Below are 15,321 nucleotides of genomic sequence, written 5' to 3'. Positions count from 1 at the left end.
ACCACCCTAACCACCCTAACCACCCAAACCACCCAAACCACACTAACCAGCATAACCCCACCCCGTTTTGGCCACCCCAACTAATGTTTCCATTTAGTTGGGGCCATGTGTTCAGATAGAATCGTTGCCATATTATGATGTTATGCATCGAAATGCAGTCGAAAGGGTTTTCGGTGTTCCGGGGGATTGGGGCATATATTTTGCCAACAATGGGAGGTTGTCATTCGAGTGCAGTTAAGTGGGGAAGTGGGAATGGGGAAGCTACAGAGAATTGGGGAAAACAGTGGGAATAGGGAAAATTGTATGGGAAATGCGGCTAAGGAGACGCCTCGAGCGTTGCATAACAAACGGAGCGACACATGAAAAGTGGCTGCTAGTCAGTAAACTTGGCGGAAAAGCAGTCAAAATTTTGGGAGGTAATGGTTCGAGGGGAAAATTCAAAGGGGAAGGGGGAGGGGGTGGGGAGCTAGTGGTTAGAGGGGGGGGAAGGTAAACGGGTAACCGCTCTCGATTTGCATGCAAACAAACTCAGGTAAAAGGCGACGGACGAAGTGCATAAGTTTGCAATTTACTCGAAAGTTTATGAACTGCCTCGGGCCACTCGCTTTTCCCTTTTCCCCTTCCCCTTTTCACCGCATTTTCATACCGATTTCCCCGTTTGTGTGTGGCCCAGTACCTTGCATATTTATAGATAACGATATACCAAAATTCCAAAAATTTCTATATGCTTATGCTTACGTTTATTTTGGCTCTTTAGCCCTTTGTTCATTTTTGCATTTGTTTGTGCAACTTAGTAAATATCAAGGCTAACGAAGAGAAAACCAGAAAAAAGAAAAAATAAATTGACATAAAATGTAGATCTTTAACTTTGTCTATAAGCCTTAAATCTCCTCACTGAAAATTATCTTTTGAACTATCAAAACTATTTACAAATAAAATAATGAATTGCAAATAACAACCATTGGCAATTTGCTGAAACTTTCCAATCAGTGACATCACTGCTCTTAAATATATTTGACAGCCCGTTGACATTTCTTGCAATTCCATTCGATTATTCAATATGAAATGCCATGTTGAAAACACTTTTACTGCCAGTACATTTCGGCACTTGTGAAAATCTTGGGCTTCCTCTTTCCTCTTTCCGCTTTCCTCTGCATTTAAATATTTCAATTAATATTTTAAGAAGCATTTCTCCGGCAGTCAAATAATTCAATTCATTTTTCCCGCCCCGCTGCCCATTTTGCTCAACTCTTGAATTTTATTTTCATTTTCATTTCGTTTTGTGACATTTTACAAATGGCCGCAAGATGGCGCTGCATCAAGATGGAAAACCAAAAAGAAGAAGAGCTCTTTTTGTCTGTGTGTGTGTGTGTGTCTTTGTATGGGTGAGTGTGTATGTGTGTGTGTGTGTGTAAGTGGGAGAAAACTAAAAGCGCAATTTAAGTGGAATTTTGTTATTATTTTCAGCTTTTGTTTAGACCCTTTTTTATTTGGTGTGGGCCAGGATTAAAGAGAAGAAGAAGAAGGAGATTGCCATTGTCACAGAAAATATCTTAAATGTTTTGAATATTTTATGATGGCAAAATCTGCAACCGGCAGAGCAGAGCAACAATGGCCATAACCGAAAACAATGGCCAAAGGACTGTAAATCCCTTTCTTCCTCCTTTCGGAATTCGGAGTGTTGCTGTTTGTGTTTTCGGGGCCTCAACAAAATATTCATAGGAATAATATGCTTTTAATTAAGGCATTCTTTTTTTTTGACCAACCACTCTGAGCCGTTTCATTTAATTTCCATTTAATTCTCATTTGTTTATTTGGATCGCCTGCAATTGACATTCGTCGAGGAGTTGCCATAGGGTTTTCCCAACTCGGAAACGGGGACTTTCATTTGCATATCAGACGATGATTCAGGAAAATGGTTAAAAAGTTTGCTCAACCCGGATTATAAAGATAAAGAATACCAACATTTAATATTTAAGCTTCAACCACCAAAGCAACTTACTAATTTAAAATATCATTTATTCTCTTTTCAGGTAAACAATAATCTATGTCAATAACTATTGGCGATGAAATTGACTAATTTGAGCTATTAAAATGCCAGGTATCACAATACATTAAACACAGCTTAATGCTATTATTTATGTTCATTGAATACTATTTTATTAATATTACCATAACTGAACTGATTTAGTTAAAAAATACGTAGGCTTGCTGAAATTTGCATGACAATTGTAGCTTTTTAATAACTTTTCCCCTGATATTTTTTCATAGTTTCACACCACAAATTCCCCCATTCCCCTTTGATTAATACCTTGCGTTGTGTAACTTTTAGGTAGTGTGGTTTTTTGTTAGCCATTTGGCAGGTCGGTTGGTTGCAGAAATCCTCGATGACTGATCGGCGGCCATTTCCAGTGGCGGAAGTGAAAAATAATGCATGGTGCGGCAAAGTGGCGCATTTAATATTTCCGCACCACTAAGCCAAGTTGCCCCACCCACGCGAGCCAGCCATAAAGCCACCACCCATGAATCGCAGGGGGTGCAACTACAGCTACCCCTTTGGCATTAACCCCCCTTCCCTCTTCAAAATGGCCTGCATTCCGATAGTGCAACATGGCGTATACTTAACATTTTGAAGGGGTTTCTTAAGCACTTAAATAAATACATTTATTTGCCACACAATAAATACCATATAAATTTATAACAATTCTAAGGGGAAATCTATAAAATATAGTTAGTTTTGAAATATTTTAAAGATTAATAACTCCCGTATTTTTCTCAGTGCGCTCACTATTGTTTGGCAAAGGGTTGGATTGTGGGGTATTTTGCGGGCGAATGCCTTGCAAATTTGGCCGTGTGCTGCTGACCCTAAATCACTGGCCACGACTGTGCGGCCAGCGACACTTGCTGGCAACTGTTGAACCCCCTTTTTAACCCACCTCCCCTCCCCCTCGCTACCCCCTCTACAACCCTTTGACACTGCTGCAGTCATCGATTATTAACAGAGAGAAAGGCGATGAAAGCAGGGGGAAAGTAGGGAAAGGGGATGGGGAAATTGGCTGAAGGCTGCAAACGGGTTAACGCTTCCACATTTGGCTGCGATTGACCAACGACACCCGAGGGGCATGCACCCAAGCTCAAACCCAAACTCACACACAAACACTCACACACAAACACTCACACACTCACACACAAAAGCACACACACTCGCACCATTTCATTCTGGATTTTTGCCTTAAAGTTTAAAGTTTTCCCCACGGGCTATCAATTGCTGGCAATTAAAAGCCGAATTGCATTTTCCAATAATGCCGTTGCATGCCGCGGCAAACAGAACCCTTGAAAATACAACGAACCAACCAGCCATCCAATCCTTAACCTCTGCCGCATCGGCCATTGTTTTTGGTAGCCAAATTGTTTGGCATCGTTTGGCCTAATGCTAATTTCGCGCCGTCTGCCGCCATAAACAACATCAGGGCTGGGCCCTTTTAACCCCCTGACCCCAGACACTCCCCCTCAACGCCCCTTAAACCTCTGTAACCCCATTTTAACCCCACGCCGGCCTGCGCACTTTTTTTGCTGCCCGCCGTTTCGGAGTGCGCGTGATTTCATTTTGAACGCGCTTCAAATTCAAATTAATGCGACACAAATGTTGCACAGAAGCGAAATGGCAAGTTGGAGAGCTCGAAAAATAGGGAAAAAATAGAAAAGGGAAAATGGAAAATAGAAAATAGAAAACCACTGGAGAAGAAAACAGACAGAACAAAGAGTTTAAATATCTAGTTGTTTACTTTCCAAGTTATTAAAAACATTGAGCTTCATTTAAATGCAAGAAAGCTATTTAAAAGTGAAACTTAGTCTAGTTGATTCAGTAGTATTCGGGAACAGTTTTTGATTATACAAATCTATTCGAGTTCATTTCTTTATAATAATAAAACGCGAAGCTGGTTTTAAATTTTTCTTTCACATTCTTCTGGCTTTTCATTCATTCGCGCTCGCGTAAAGAAAAATCCCTCAATTTGCAATTACTTTTGTTCTTCATAACATGACAACAGGCCCTTATTTTCAAGGTCATTAAACATTATCCACATCAAGATCAGAGCACCGTGCTTATGGCCACTTAAAGTTGCCCCGGCGTTTCCTTGAAATTCTCTGCATTTTGTATGCCAGGTTGCATTCAACTCCGAATCGAGTCAATGCCATTGTCCTTTGGGTCGGGACAAAAGGATTTTCGCTAACAACAAGGCGAGGCGGGGAGAGGAGAGGGGGAAGACGGCGAGAAAGAAAGCCATAATAAAGCCGCACAACAACACGGGCTAAAATAAAAGCAAAGCCAGGCGTGCAAAAGTCCTTTTGTGTCAAATTTAAAGCTGAGCCGAGGGAGCAAACGAAGTGAGTGTTGAGGAATGCAAACGACCTACTTAAATCGACTTCAAAATACTCTGTAAAGGAAGGAAAAGAAATTTTCAGCAAATAAGTTGAAATCAGAAAGAAAAAGTTAGTTACAAATTTGAGTATTTGAGATTTTTGCGTAAAATTTTGTGATTGTAAAATTTTAAATTTTTTTTGGAAATATTAAGTATACGCATATTACGTATACGCATATTACGTATACGCATATTAAGTAAACACACATTAAGTATACGCATATTAAGTATACGCACTAAGCTGAACACAATTTGCACTAAAAACTTGTTTTAAAATCCAACTACAAGTACTTTAATAAATCGAATGCCATCTTATCAATTTCAAGTTTATAAATTTAAAAACAACTCAAGACTAATAACGGTGCCCCTCTACCTCTCTCTCTCTCTTTTTCTCTTTCTTTTGTGGCACATTAAAGTTAAGGCAAAGTTTGTGTTTTTTTTACCGTCGCAAAAAATCTCGGTGGCTGAGTTTTCTTTGATTTTTTCATTTCTGTTTTGGTGCTCCGTTTTTAGCACGTTATTCCCCATCCCCATCTCTTTTTGCCCCGCATCCTCCCTCTCTTTCTGTTTGTTTGGGGAACGTGCCGAGGTGCAGACAGAGACAGGTAGAACAAGGGAGAAAGAGAGGGGGCGAAAAAGAAGGCAGGCTGGCGCGCATTTTGGCAGGCATTAATTTCTCCCGTGTGTCACATAACGGGAATTCCCCTTCTCCACCTTTTTTTCCTGTTCTCAGAGCTGGCAAATATTTACGAAAATAAAATAGCTTATACTACTTTTCTCTAAAACTCTCTTAAATTTTGAATCACAAACTGGTTGTTAGTTTAAAAATAAAAATAAAGAACAATTATTTATTTACAAAAAAGTTTTAACACGCACAAAATAAATAGCTAAGAAAGCAATTCTCATTTCTAGTTTCAAATATTAAATTATACATTTTGATATTTATTAAAAAAAAAACCTTAGTGGTAGAAAATTATTTTGAAATATTTAAAGGAAGCTACAAAACAGCCAAGTTAACCGCTCTTATAGTTTTTGCTTTAGTTTTTGTTTTTATTTGTGTTTGTTGCTTGGACTAGTTTGAAATCGTTTGTTATTTTTTTGCACTATAGCTATTGGTGATTTCGGTCGCACAACGTTGTGCTGTTTATGGAGTCACTTTTCTCAGTTTGCGACTTTCCCAACTCGGCAGCAACGTCACGTACATTTTTCTCACCCGTTTTTTCCGCCCATTTTTTCTTTTTGTATTATTATCACTATTGACAAACAAATTAAGTCGCTGATGTAAGAGAGCCTTCAAAACTGTCAGCAATTAAATGAACTATACATTTTTCAACAAATGACAACATTTGAAGCCTTGATTTTGATTTAATGTATTTTATTTGTATTTTCCCCGTTCTTCTGTTGCTCTTAACGTTCGAAATTTATGAACTCCTTGTTTGTGGCCCATTAATTATGCCGGCTTTTCGGATCGTAGGGATTATTATTAATATGTGCACTGGTCGTGTTCCGGATACGGTTCGTCGATTCTGGATTCTGGATTCTGGATCCTGGCCGAAAGTCCTTTGAGGTGCTTTTCGCTCTTGTTTTGCTCATTGAATGTGCGTAAGGTCATCAAATATAAATTGCGGGTGTCTGCGTCTTTCTGCGTTTGTGTCCGTGTTTTTGACCTGCAGCAGCAGCAGCAGCAACTTCGAGGGTTGCTCTATAATAAGTTCATTGTCGGAATTCTTGCTCATTTTGTTTGCAAGTAAATGAATGATAAGTCTGCAAAAAAATGCACCTTCCAAAGTGATTATTTCGTTCAATGTAAAACGTAGCCAATACAATTCTAAAAATATTTTTAGGACTTAAAATAACAGGAAAAGCAAATATACTATTTATTGATTGGTAAAATGTATTTTTAGGCTACATAACAATTCATCCATCCATTAACAAATAATCGTTACTTATTTTCTGATTGTATGTTCGAACGTTTTCGAACTTTTGCCACTCCCCTCGCTGTCCGTTCGCTGTTGCATTTCCCCGCCGCCTGTGACGTCGCCTTCAACGTCATCGTCCGCATCGGTGGTCCACACGTCACAGAAACGGGACGCAGGATCCACGGGATCCATCCATTGGCTTGCTGCCGCGGTCGCATTAACCCTTCACAGCCGTTGTGGGTCGGCGGCGTCGTCGCCCACGTCAGCGCTAAAAATAATAGGCCGCCTGTGTGCATACAAATGAGTCCCGGGACAGCGAAAAGCGTGCACTGAAAGAAATTTCAGGGAAACTTAGAAGATTATTATGAAAAAGCCTAATAAGCTAAAAAAAAAAAAACACTAAAAATTTATTTATTATATATTTATAGAATATTCTTCCTTTTTGAAATTAATAATCTTGCAAGGCATTTCTTTAGAAACCCCCTTTTTTTAGTAGTGTAATTTCTGGTTGGGGGAATGGGAGAATGACCTGGAGCTTTGGTCGGGGGTTGGCTTCGAGCATGCAATTATGCCAGCTGCTCCTCCTGTGCCACGCCCCTGTGTCCATTGCCCCGACCCCCCTCCAACAGCCATCCCTGCCACCCATGCCACTCCCCCTCCGACCGCACGCCCTTTTCTTTTATGGCCATGCTCTGGCGCCTGTGTGTCTGGGTTTTGCCTTTTTTATTGCAACTATTTGCATGACAGCGTATAATAATTTACTCGTTAAAAAAAAGAATCTCACTTTGGTGGCATAATTAACGGCATCTCTGTTGAAGCCCCCTCTTTTTTTTTGCCATGTATTTTGTTTGGCCAAGTTGCATTTGGTTGTTGGCCTTTTTTTTGTGTTTTTTTTTTTTGTTTTTTGGGCCCAGTTGTCTGTTTGTTCTTGTCTCCTTCTCTCTTTTCTCCCCTTTTCATGCCATATTTATTTGCTTGTTTGTATTTGTATTTATTTAATTTCTTTTACTCCTTGGGCTGTGTTTGTCGGCCAGGTTATGTTGCATAAATATTTAATTTATTTCCATTTATGTGCCACGTACGAAAATAAATTATTATTATGCTGCTTCGTTTACTTGCTCTTTTTTTTCTGGTTATTGTTTTTGTTTTTGTTTTTGAGTTGAGAGGACATCGGTGTGTTTGCTTGGTATTTATTCTTGTTTTTAACCAATTCGCTGTTGCATTTTGAAATTTATCACATTTAATACTGGAAAATTTGTCATGTGATTTAGTGTCACGAATTTATTTATAAGTTAATGCCGGAATATGCATTTTATGGCGCATTTCGCAGCGCAATTAATTATTTATATGATATTATAAATTAATCACGATCTGCCACGCCCTTCGACGCCCTTTATCCATCTGCTGCCGCCGGCAATCATGCACGAAATCACATTACAAACAGTTCATGGGAGGGTTAAGCGGCTGTGGTCATCGATACATGGCTATTTGCCGGGGGAGTTAATGGGTTAATCGGCGGGTGGGGGTTGTAATATCTCTCGAGAAGATGCGGAATCGATTTGGAAACTCTAAATAATTGAATGGCAAACATACTTTATTACTTGTAAATTACAGAGGGATTTAGAATTAAACAAAATGTATTTAAATCAAGGTAGAAAATTAAACTTTCCATTGTGAATAAAGAGGAGCATTTAAAGACACTTCAGTAAGCATAATTAAATTTCGGTTAACATAGCAATCAGTCCATTAAAATCTCACCTCTGGAAGAAGCCCTCTCATGCAAATTCATCTCGTTCGAAGAATTTTAATGCCCTGAATGGGAAATCAAAGGCAAACATTGTAAACTGAGACGTGCCTCAATGCGAATGGCCGCAACAATTTGCCGGACATTATGAGGCGGCTTCATCCCTTTCGCATTACTTTCCATTCCGTTTTTCATTTTCCGGCTCAATGTTGCGGCTCTTTCGATTTTTCCTTTTGTGGCTGCCTCACCAAGGAGCATCAGTTATGGGGATAATTTCGAAAAACCCTTTCAATGCAAGGGGGTTTTAAACACCTTTATCTCATATTGGATTATTTACCTAATTTAGCTTATTTTATTCTAAAAATTATTAAAGTGAGCTAAATATTTAAAAAATTGTATTAGTATTTTTAAGCACTATTTTATTTCTTAATATCTACTCCCACTAAAATATCAATGTTAAAAAGACAATATAATATTTTATATTTGTAAACTGAATACGTTAAATCATTAATAAAGATTAGAGCATCTCAAAGGCCGTCTGCCACTTATCCGCCAGCCATTATTTTATTCTCTTTGGCTTCGTCTGCTTTTTTCGGCTCCGCTTCCGTTATGACTGCCAAATGCACTCTCCACATGACCAAGCTGCCCCAAACCATTGCATGCCCCGCCATTATTCAAAGAGCTCCCACCTCCCAAAAAAAAAAAAAAAAGTGGCGCAGAACGAGCGAGAAAGAATCGTTTGGAGTTTGAAAAGCTGTTGCCAGTTATTGTCTGTCTGGCCCTCGAATGTATGCTATATGCGGCTGTGAGATGGATATATCACCCCCCTCCCCCTCCCCTCCCCCCCCTCCTCTCTTTTCCCAAGGGCTCTCTTTTAGCCAATGGCACAGCCATCAATAAATAATAAATTGCCTATAAAAACTGATAAATTCATTGATGAATCTTCGGGGAAGTCGGAAAGCTCTGCTCCGCAGTTCCCATAACGCGTTTCTCTGACTGCCATATTTGCGGCCACGCCCCCCGATTTTCCCCTCTTTAAGTGAGTAATGGAAATTCATGGTTATAAATGTACGAAACGCAAGGGCAGAGACAGACGTAAAAAGGGCTGAAAAGGGGGCTGGGGAAATAGTCCACCCGAATGCGGCTTGCACTTTTTGGTAGCATCAGTCTCGAAATCCCAGCCCCCTGAATATCTACATTTTTAACCCACTAAAGCCATGGTCATGGGCATTTATGCACATGGAAAAATAAATCCATAACTGCATTTTTATAAGAATTATTTCAGATATTTTCCATAGCTGCCAAGTGTAGCCTGTCCATAAAATATTCACATATTTACTTTGAAAATATTTGAATAGAACCATGAAAATCACAATCAATTTTCCTCTCTGCAGAATCACTGCTTTCATGGGGAAACTGAGTGTGGAAATCTAGTAAGCCATTTATTCATGACATACTTAGAACAGACATAGTTATTTCCATTTTGATTTGACCCAAATCTTTTTTGTTCTGTCAAAAGCTAAACATTGATTTATGCATGTTTCTGCGAACAGCAGAAAGACAAGTTTTGCAAAATGAAAGAAGGAAATCCATTCACTTTTTAACTTTATTTTTTGAGGCTAAGCTGGACTGAGCACATTAAGTCGAAAATCAAAAACCGAAAAAGGGCCCCTAAAACAATTGAGTGGCTGAAAATCCACAGTTTCCATTGGCCATCACAATTGTTTTCACCTGTCTGAGCTTGAGAAGATTACAAATCCGCTTGCAACTACTCTAAGCCGAGTGCACTATTCATGTGAACAAGCCTCTCAATCTTCTCAGGCAAACACTCTTGCCAATAAAGCTGTGTATTTTTGTAATTACACTTTTTCAAATCCATAAACCTTCTGGAGATTTTAAATTTGTATACGTTTGATCGAAAGGCGTTTATTTGTTTATTGTTCGTTTTGTTCCCAAATATTTATTTAGTTTGCATTGCCATTTAGTTTTCAAACCGACTTAAAGTTTGGGTAAAATATATAATACATTTTACTTTAACATATGTTTGGTGGTTTATATTCCATCTCATTTTTTTGACCTGCCATGAAGTGTATTTCCCATTGTCTACTTTGTTTGTTGTGTGCAGCGTGGGGGAATGGGGAATGGGGCATGCCCCAGCCATCCATCTATTCGTCCAGCCAGCCAAGCGTTCATCTATTTTTGATTTACCCCCTCCAAAAGTAACTGCAAGGGAAAATCGCAGACAAACATTATTTCCTGGGCCGTCGTCCCTTTTGTTTGGGTATTTTTTGCCAGCTTTTTTTGTTAAATGTAATTTTAAGTGACGTCGCCAAAGTTGAGACGTGACAAAATTACAAAATATTTTGTAAGCTCTTAAAACCGTTGATGCTGTTGCCAGCAAAATGGCAAGTGGCAAGCACGGAGATCGAGGGGCAGGATGAGGATGAGGCAGAGGCAGAGGCAGAGGCAGAGGATGAGGATGAGGACATGGCCATAACATGGCCCATAACAATAAAAACAAATAGAAGCAGCAACAGCAACATAATACTTAATAACGTGCATTTTGATGTTGTCGCGGTTGATGGGAGGCCAGGAATTTGCCGAGTTCGAGTTGGATTTGGGTTCGGATCAGCGGGGATAATACCAGGGGGGATAAGGAACATCCCCTCCTCCCCTCCCCTCCCCTTCTTTAGTCATTATCCCCATTCTGGGGGCGAACTTTTGTGCGGGCACATCAAAGGCAGTTGGGTACTCGTTTTTTCGCAAACTTGGTCACCGAAATAGTTTCGCCGCCAGCCAAAAACTATTTCTATTCCAAGAGGCTTTTTCTGCAACAAAGTGGCAAGCAAACGAAGTAAGAAAAGTTGCCAAAACAGATGCGGGCAATATTCTTGAACAGTGGGTTAAATTACTGCCAAAAGAAGAACACATTAAAATGAAAATATTAAAGAAAAATGTTGTTAGGCAAAGCAGGAGATTAAAGTTCTCTCTTTTAGATATATAATTAGAATACACAATTATTTTCATTAAATTCAAAATAATTCGCCCCTAGTTTTGCTCCACATTGGCTGGTTCTTGCCAACTTCCCCAATTATTATTATTATTTTGAGCCACATATTGCAATGAATGCTTTCACCTCGCACAATTAAATGGGGAACCCCCTGGAAATGCGAATGTGAATTATACGCTGTGATAAAACATGACTTCGTTTTCATTCTGCGGCGAGAGAGGCATGCGTACTTGAAATCGCTTTCAATTCCACGACGAGAGGGGTGGCGAAAAGGGGCGAAAAGGGGGTGGTGGTGCAGAAAGGGGGAGAGAAGAGGGGCAAAAGTGGGTGGAAGGGGGCTTAGCTGGTTGTCGTCTGCGGTTTGCCTCTTATTATGGCACGGAAGCGGCAAAAATAATTTCGGCATGAATTGCCAAACGGAGAATGCACTCACTAATTAGATGCATAATTAGACATGGAGTTTTCGAGGTTATTTCAAAGGTGGGCGGTGGTTTGGCTGGGTGCAAAAGGTATGGCTTATGTGTGTGTGTGTAAGTGCATGTTTGTGTTAGCAAAGGCCAACACACACACACACACACACTACTTTAAAAGTGGTTAAAGTGGCTGGTTGTGTTCAACCTGTTTATGGTGCATTCATTGCAAAATATTTCACGAGAAAGTTGAGCGTTGAAAAAAGGTGATGTTTCACAAGAAAATTTAAATTGCAGAAGCTCATATTTTTATTTGCGATTTATTTATTAATTTAATTGTTAAAGTATATTAGCAATAAGTTGATTTTGTGCCTTACCTTTGTAAAAAGGAACAAAGTTGTTCTCTCCAAAATTACATTTGTTGTTCACAATTATTTTGGATTACCTATTAACTGGAAAGCATTTTGTGCTTGGGTTTCCCTTCTTTGTTTTTCTTGACAGCTTCTTTGTTGCACTCCCATTCAGCTTTCAATTCAGTTTCAATTCCTGGAATTGGCTTGTGCCAATTTCGTTAACTTCAGTTTGAATCGGGCTTAATTGAAGTTCGGTTTCAACTGCCATCGAAGATGCGGCATTCGATGTTGCAGCTGTAGCAGGTGCACCCGGGGAAAAACTGCGAAAAATGCAAGAAGGGGAAAAGGGAGCACGGAATGCTTCTCCGGATGCCTTTCTCCACCTTTTGCTGCAAGCTTTCTCTCTCTTTTGGCCGCAAGAAGTTGGGCACGTGCAGAGTGCACGTAGCCGGAAACAAATGACATTGTCAGCGCCCTGGCCCCAAAAACTGAACAGTCGACCCCTGACCCCCCGAACTCTCCAGTTCCCCTTTCCCCTTTCCCCCTTCCCCTCTCTCTCTCGTTTCTGGCCGAATTTCGAGCTTGTGGGGCATTTTCCCTGCTGGCTGCAGCGTTTTTCCTTCCATTTTCCCTGTCGAGAAGAAATCCCAGCTAAGCATTTCCGGTCGCGTTCTAACTTCCCTGCTTTCCCTTCTTCCTTTTTCCTTGGCCTCTGCTGTTGCAGTTTTTCCTGCACTTTTCCCTTTTCCCCCATGTATGTGTGTGTGTGTGCGCAATTGTGTGCCAGTGTGTGTGACAAGGCCATTAGCCGTGGCGGCTTTGGCAGCCACAAAAGTTGAGGCGCATCCCTGCAGCTGCCATTTTATGACAGTCTTTTGTTGTCTGCAGTCAGACTTCCCTTTGCCGAGCTCCTTTCTGCACACTCAAAAAAGCGCTAACTTAGCTTCTTAATTAGCGGCAAAGCATTTGTAATTTGAATAAATAAAAAAAACAGAGGGGAGCTTAAGTATAACATGTGCTTTACCATTCTGAAAATCATGGCTTCCAAAAAAGGAGTAAAGCTGTCAAAAATGCAATGTAGTTCCTAACAAACTTAAAACACTATGTAATATGAGTACATAAAAGCAACAAAAACAGCTAAGAATATTTTAAGATTAAATATAGTTATTTATATACATTTTTATAGTAACCAACTTTCTATATAAGTAATGTTTAATAGTTTATTTAATGAAACAACATTTTCTTGAAGTTGTTAGCTTGTTTTCTTACCACTTTACTTAGTTTCCTTTTCTTAAATTGAATCCTGATTATCCAACCACCTTAAGTTCTAAGTGTAGTGGCCATTTGGCAACTTGTTTACTGAAAACTGCAATGGTTATTACCAAAGTTTCGGACCGACTTGCGGAAAGGTCGGATGACAAAGCGGCAGTCACATGCCAATTAGTTCGATGTAAGAAGCCCTCTGTCCCCAGTCCACTGTCCTCTGTTCTCAGTACACTGATTCCCACCGATTTTGCTCGATTTTCCAGGTGGCAGCTTGGCCAGCAGCACAGGCGGTGGCCTCAGCGCCGGTGGCATCAACACGGAGTGTCCGACGGACTCGTTTCGCTGCAACAACGGCAAGTGCATCTCGCACCACTGGGTCTGCAATTACCAGAAGGACTGCGACGACGGCGAGGACGAGATGCAATCGTGCCGTAAGTACCAGTAGTAAAAATCCAGTAGGAAAACCCAACCACCCAACCATCCAACCACCCAAACCAACCCACCAAAAGGCACTTTTCCATTTCCACGCGCCACCGCCGAGTGGTGGAAAATTTCGGGGGAAGAGCGTAATTAAAATATGAAATTATAGACAGTAATTGAGTGGGTCGAGCCGAGAAAGCCAAGGAAATACGCGTTGGCCATTCGCCGCATTCAATGGTTTAATCGAATTCCAGTGGAGCCATTATCCACGGGAATTTCACAAATTAATTAATTTGAACGGGTGCTCGTCGAAGATCTGATTAATGTCGAGAATGTGCAATGAAAGAGCGTTCATGTTTTCTTTTTTTTTGTCAGTACTTGGTACACAAAATAAAAGATTCCTTCTCATAATTAAAAACCTAACATAGTTTCAATGAAATATTTTATGCATTTTGTAATAATGATTCTAAAATTGAATTTTCAGCCCCACCGGAATGCGAAACGCCGCAACTGAATTGCGGGCAGTATGTGTTCAACAAGACCTATTGCATCCCTCCTCATTATCGATGCGATATGATCGAGGATTGCGAGGATAAGTCCGATGAGGCGCAGTGCAGTGAGTACTCCCTATAAACACTATATACAATATAAATATATATCCCTTAGCAAACCCGATTCAATCTGAAGCATTTCGTGTCTTTTCTCGCTTTCAAAGTAAATTTGTTGACTCGACAAATATTGACTAGCTCGTCCTTATCCCGCAAGTCCCTCAAAAACGAATCCTTTCGAGTGGGCTGTGTGCTGTAACAATTTGCTTTGCAAAATGTTTACATTTTATTATGCCAATTTTATTTATGCAAATTTCAACACAGAGAGATGTTAACGAAGGACCGCAGTTCTTGTTTTCCCAACTAAATTACACAAGCGTGCCAGTACATACAAAATATATTTACGGACATCAACTTGCACATCCGTTCGATATCTACCTATATATCTTGTATATGTATACCTACATATATATAAAAAAGGGAAGGGGAAAAGCATCTGGGAAATCCCCAAGGTAAAGGCCGCAAATTAGCGAGGAAAACTCAAGGCGAACTGAAATGGATCAATTTGATGTGGGGCCATAAATCTTTGACTTGGCCAGGGGTTTTGGCCAAAAGGTTAACCCTTTAGCTTTAGCTTTGGCTTTAGCCTTTGCTAGTGGAATTGATGATGGCCGGCAGAAGTTGTTTCCGTTGAGAGGTTCATGGATGGAATCGCAAATGAAGTTCAGTTTAGTTGAGTCGAGTTGGGAAAAGCGATGAAAAGTGTTTAAAATAAAAGTCCATCGGGAGTAGAAGTTAAAGTGTGTGTGCGGGGAAAAAAGTTGCAAAAATATATAATCTACCTATATGTAAGTGAGGCAAAGTCTGTTAGAAAGTTAACAATTTTTACTTAAAATTTAACTTCTTACCGTTAAACGCTAATTTTTCGAATTTTTCTTTCACTTTTCTTTTATTTTTCTTGCACCTTTTTTACTTTCCCCTGGCCACCTTTTAGTTTTTCCCTTTGGCACTTTGGGTAATATTTATCGCTGATGACTTTAATAATCCGCCGGCAGACCGCCCACTTTCTGTGCCATTTTCCAACCCCCTTCCAATCCCCCCGCGTTTGGTAACCCATTTTCCCGCCAGCACTCTTACGATTCCATCACTTTTCCTTGCTTTTCCAGCACCTCAAGTGAAAAGTCTGTTGTCTGCTCGTTGAGCAAAGAATTTAATGCATTTTCAACAGCT

The 15,321-nt window shown here is 40.1% G+C and overlaps 1 protein-coding gene across 4 annotated transcripts in view; it reads left to right on the top strand.

Moving 5' to 3' along the window:
* LOC108097421 (low-density lipoprotein receptor-related protein 2) overlaps nucleotides 1-15,321 on the top strand; it is a 148,498-nt gene that overhangs the window by 108,771 nt on the left and 24,406 nt on the right. For all 4 annotated transcript variants that reach the window (XM_017199685.2, XM_017199686.2, XM_017199687.2 and 1 more), the window contains exons 3-4: nucleotides 13,387-13,554; nucleotides 14,028-14,159. In XM_017199685.2, coding sequence (XP_017055174.1) covers nucleotides 13,387-13,554; nucleotides 14,028-14,159 — 300 coding nt within the window. The remainder of the gene's footprint in view (nucleotides 1-13,386; nucleotides 13,555-14,027; nucleotides 14,160-15,321) is intronic.

Source organism: Drosophila ficusphila, unplaced genomic scaffold (assembly GCF_018152265.1).
Source record: "Drosophila ficusphila isolate 14025-0441.05 unplaced genomic scaffold, ASM1815226v1 contig_197, whole genome shotgun sequence".
NCBI lineage: Eukaryota > Metazoa > Arthropoda > Insecta > Diptera > Drosophilidae > Drosophila > Drosophila ficusphila.
This window is presented reverse-complemented; position numbering and strand designations above follow the sequence as displayed.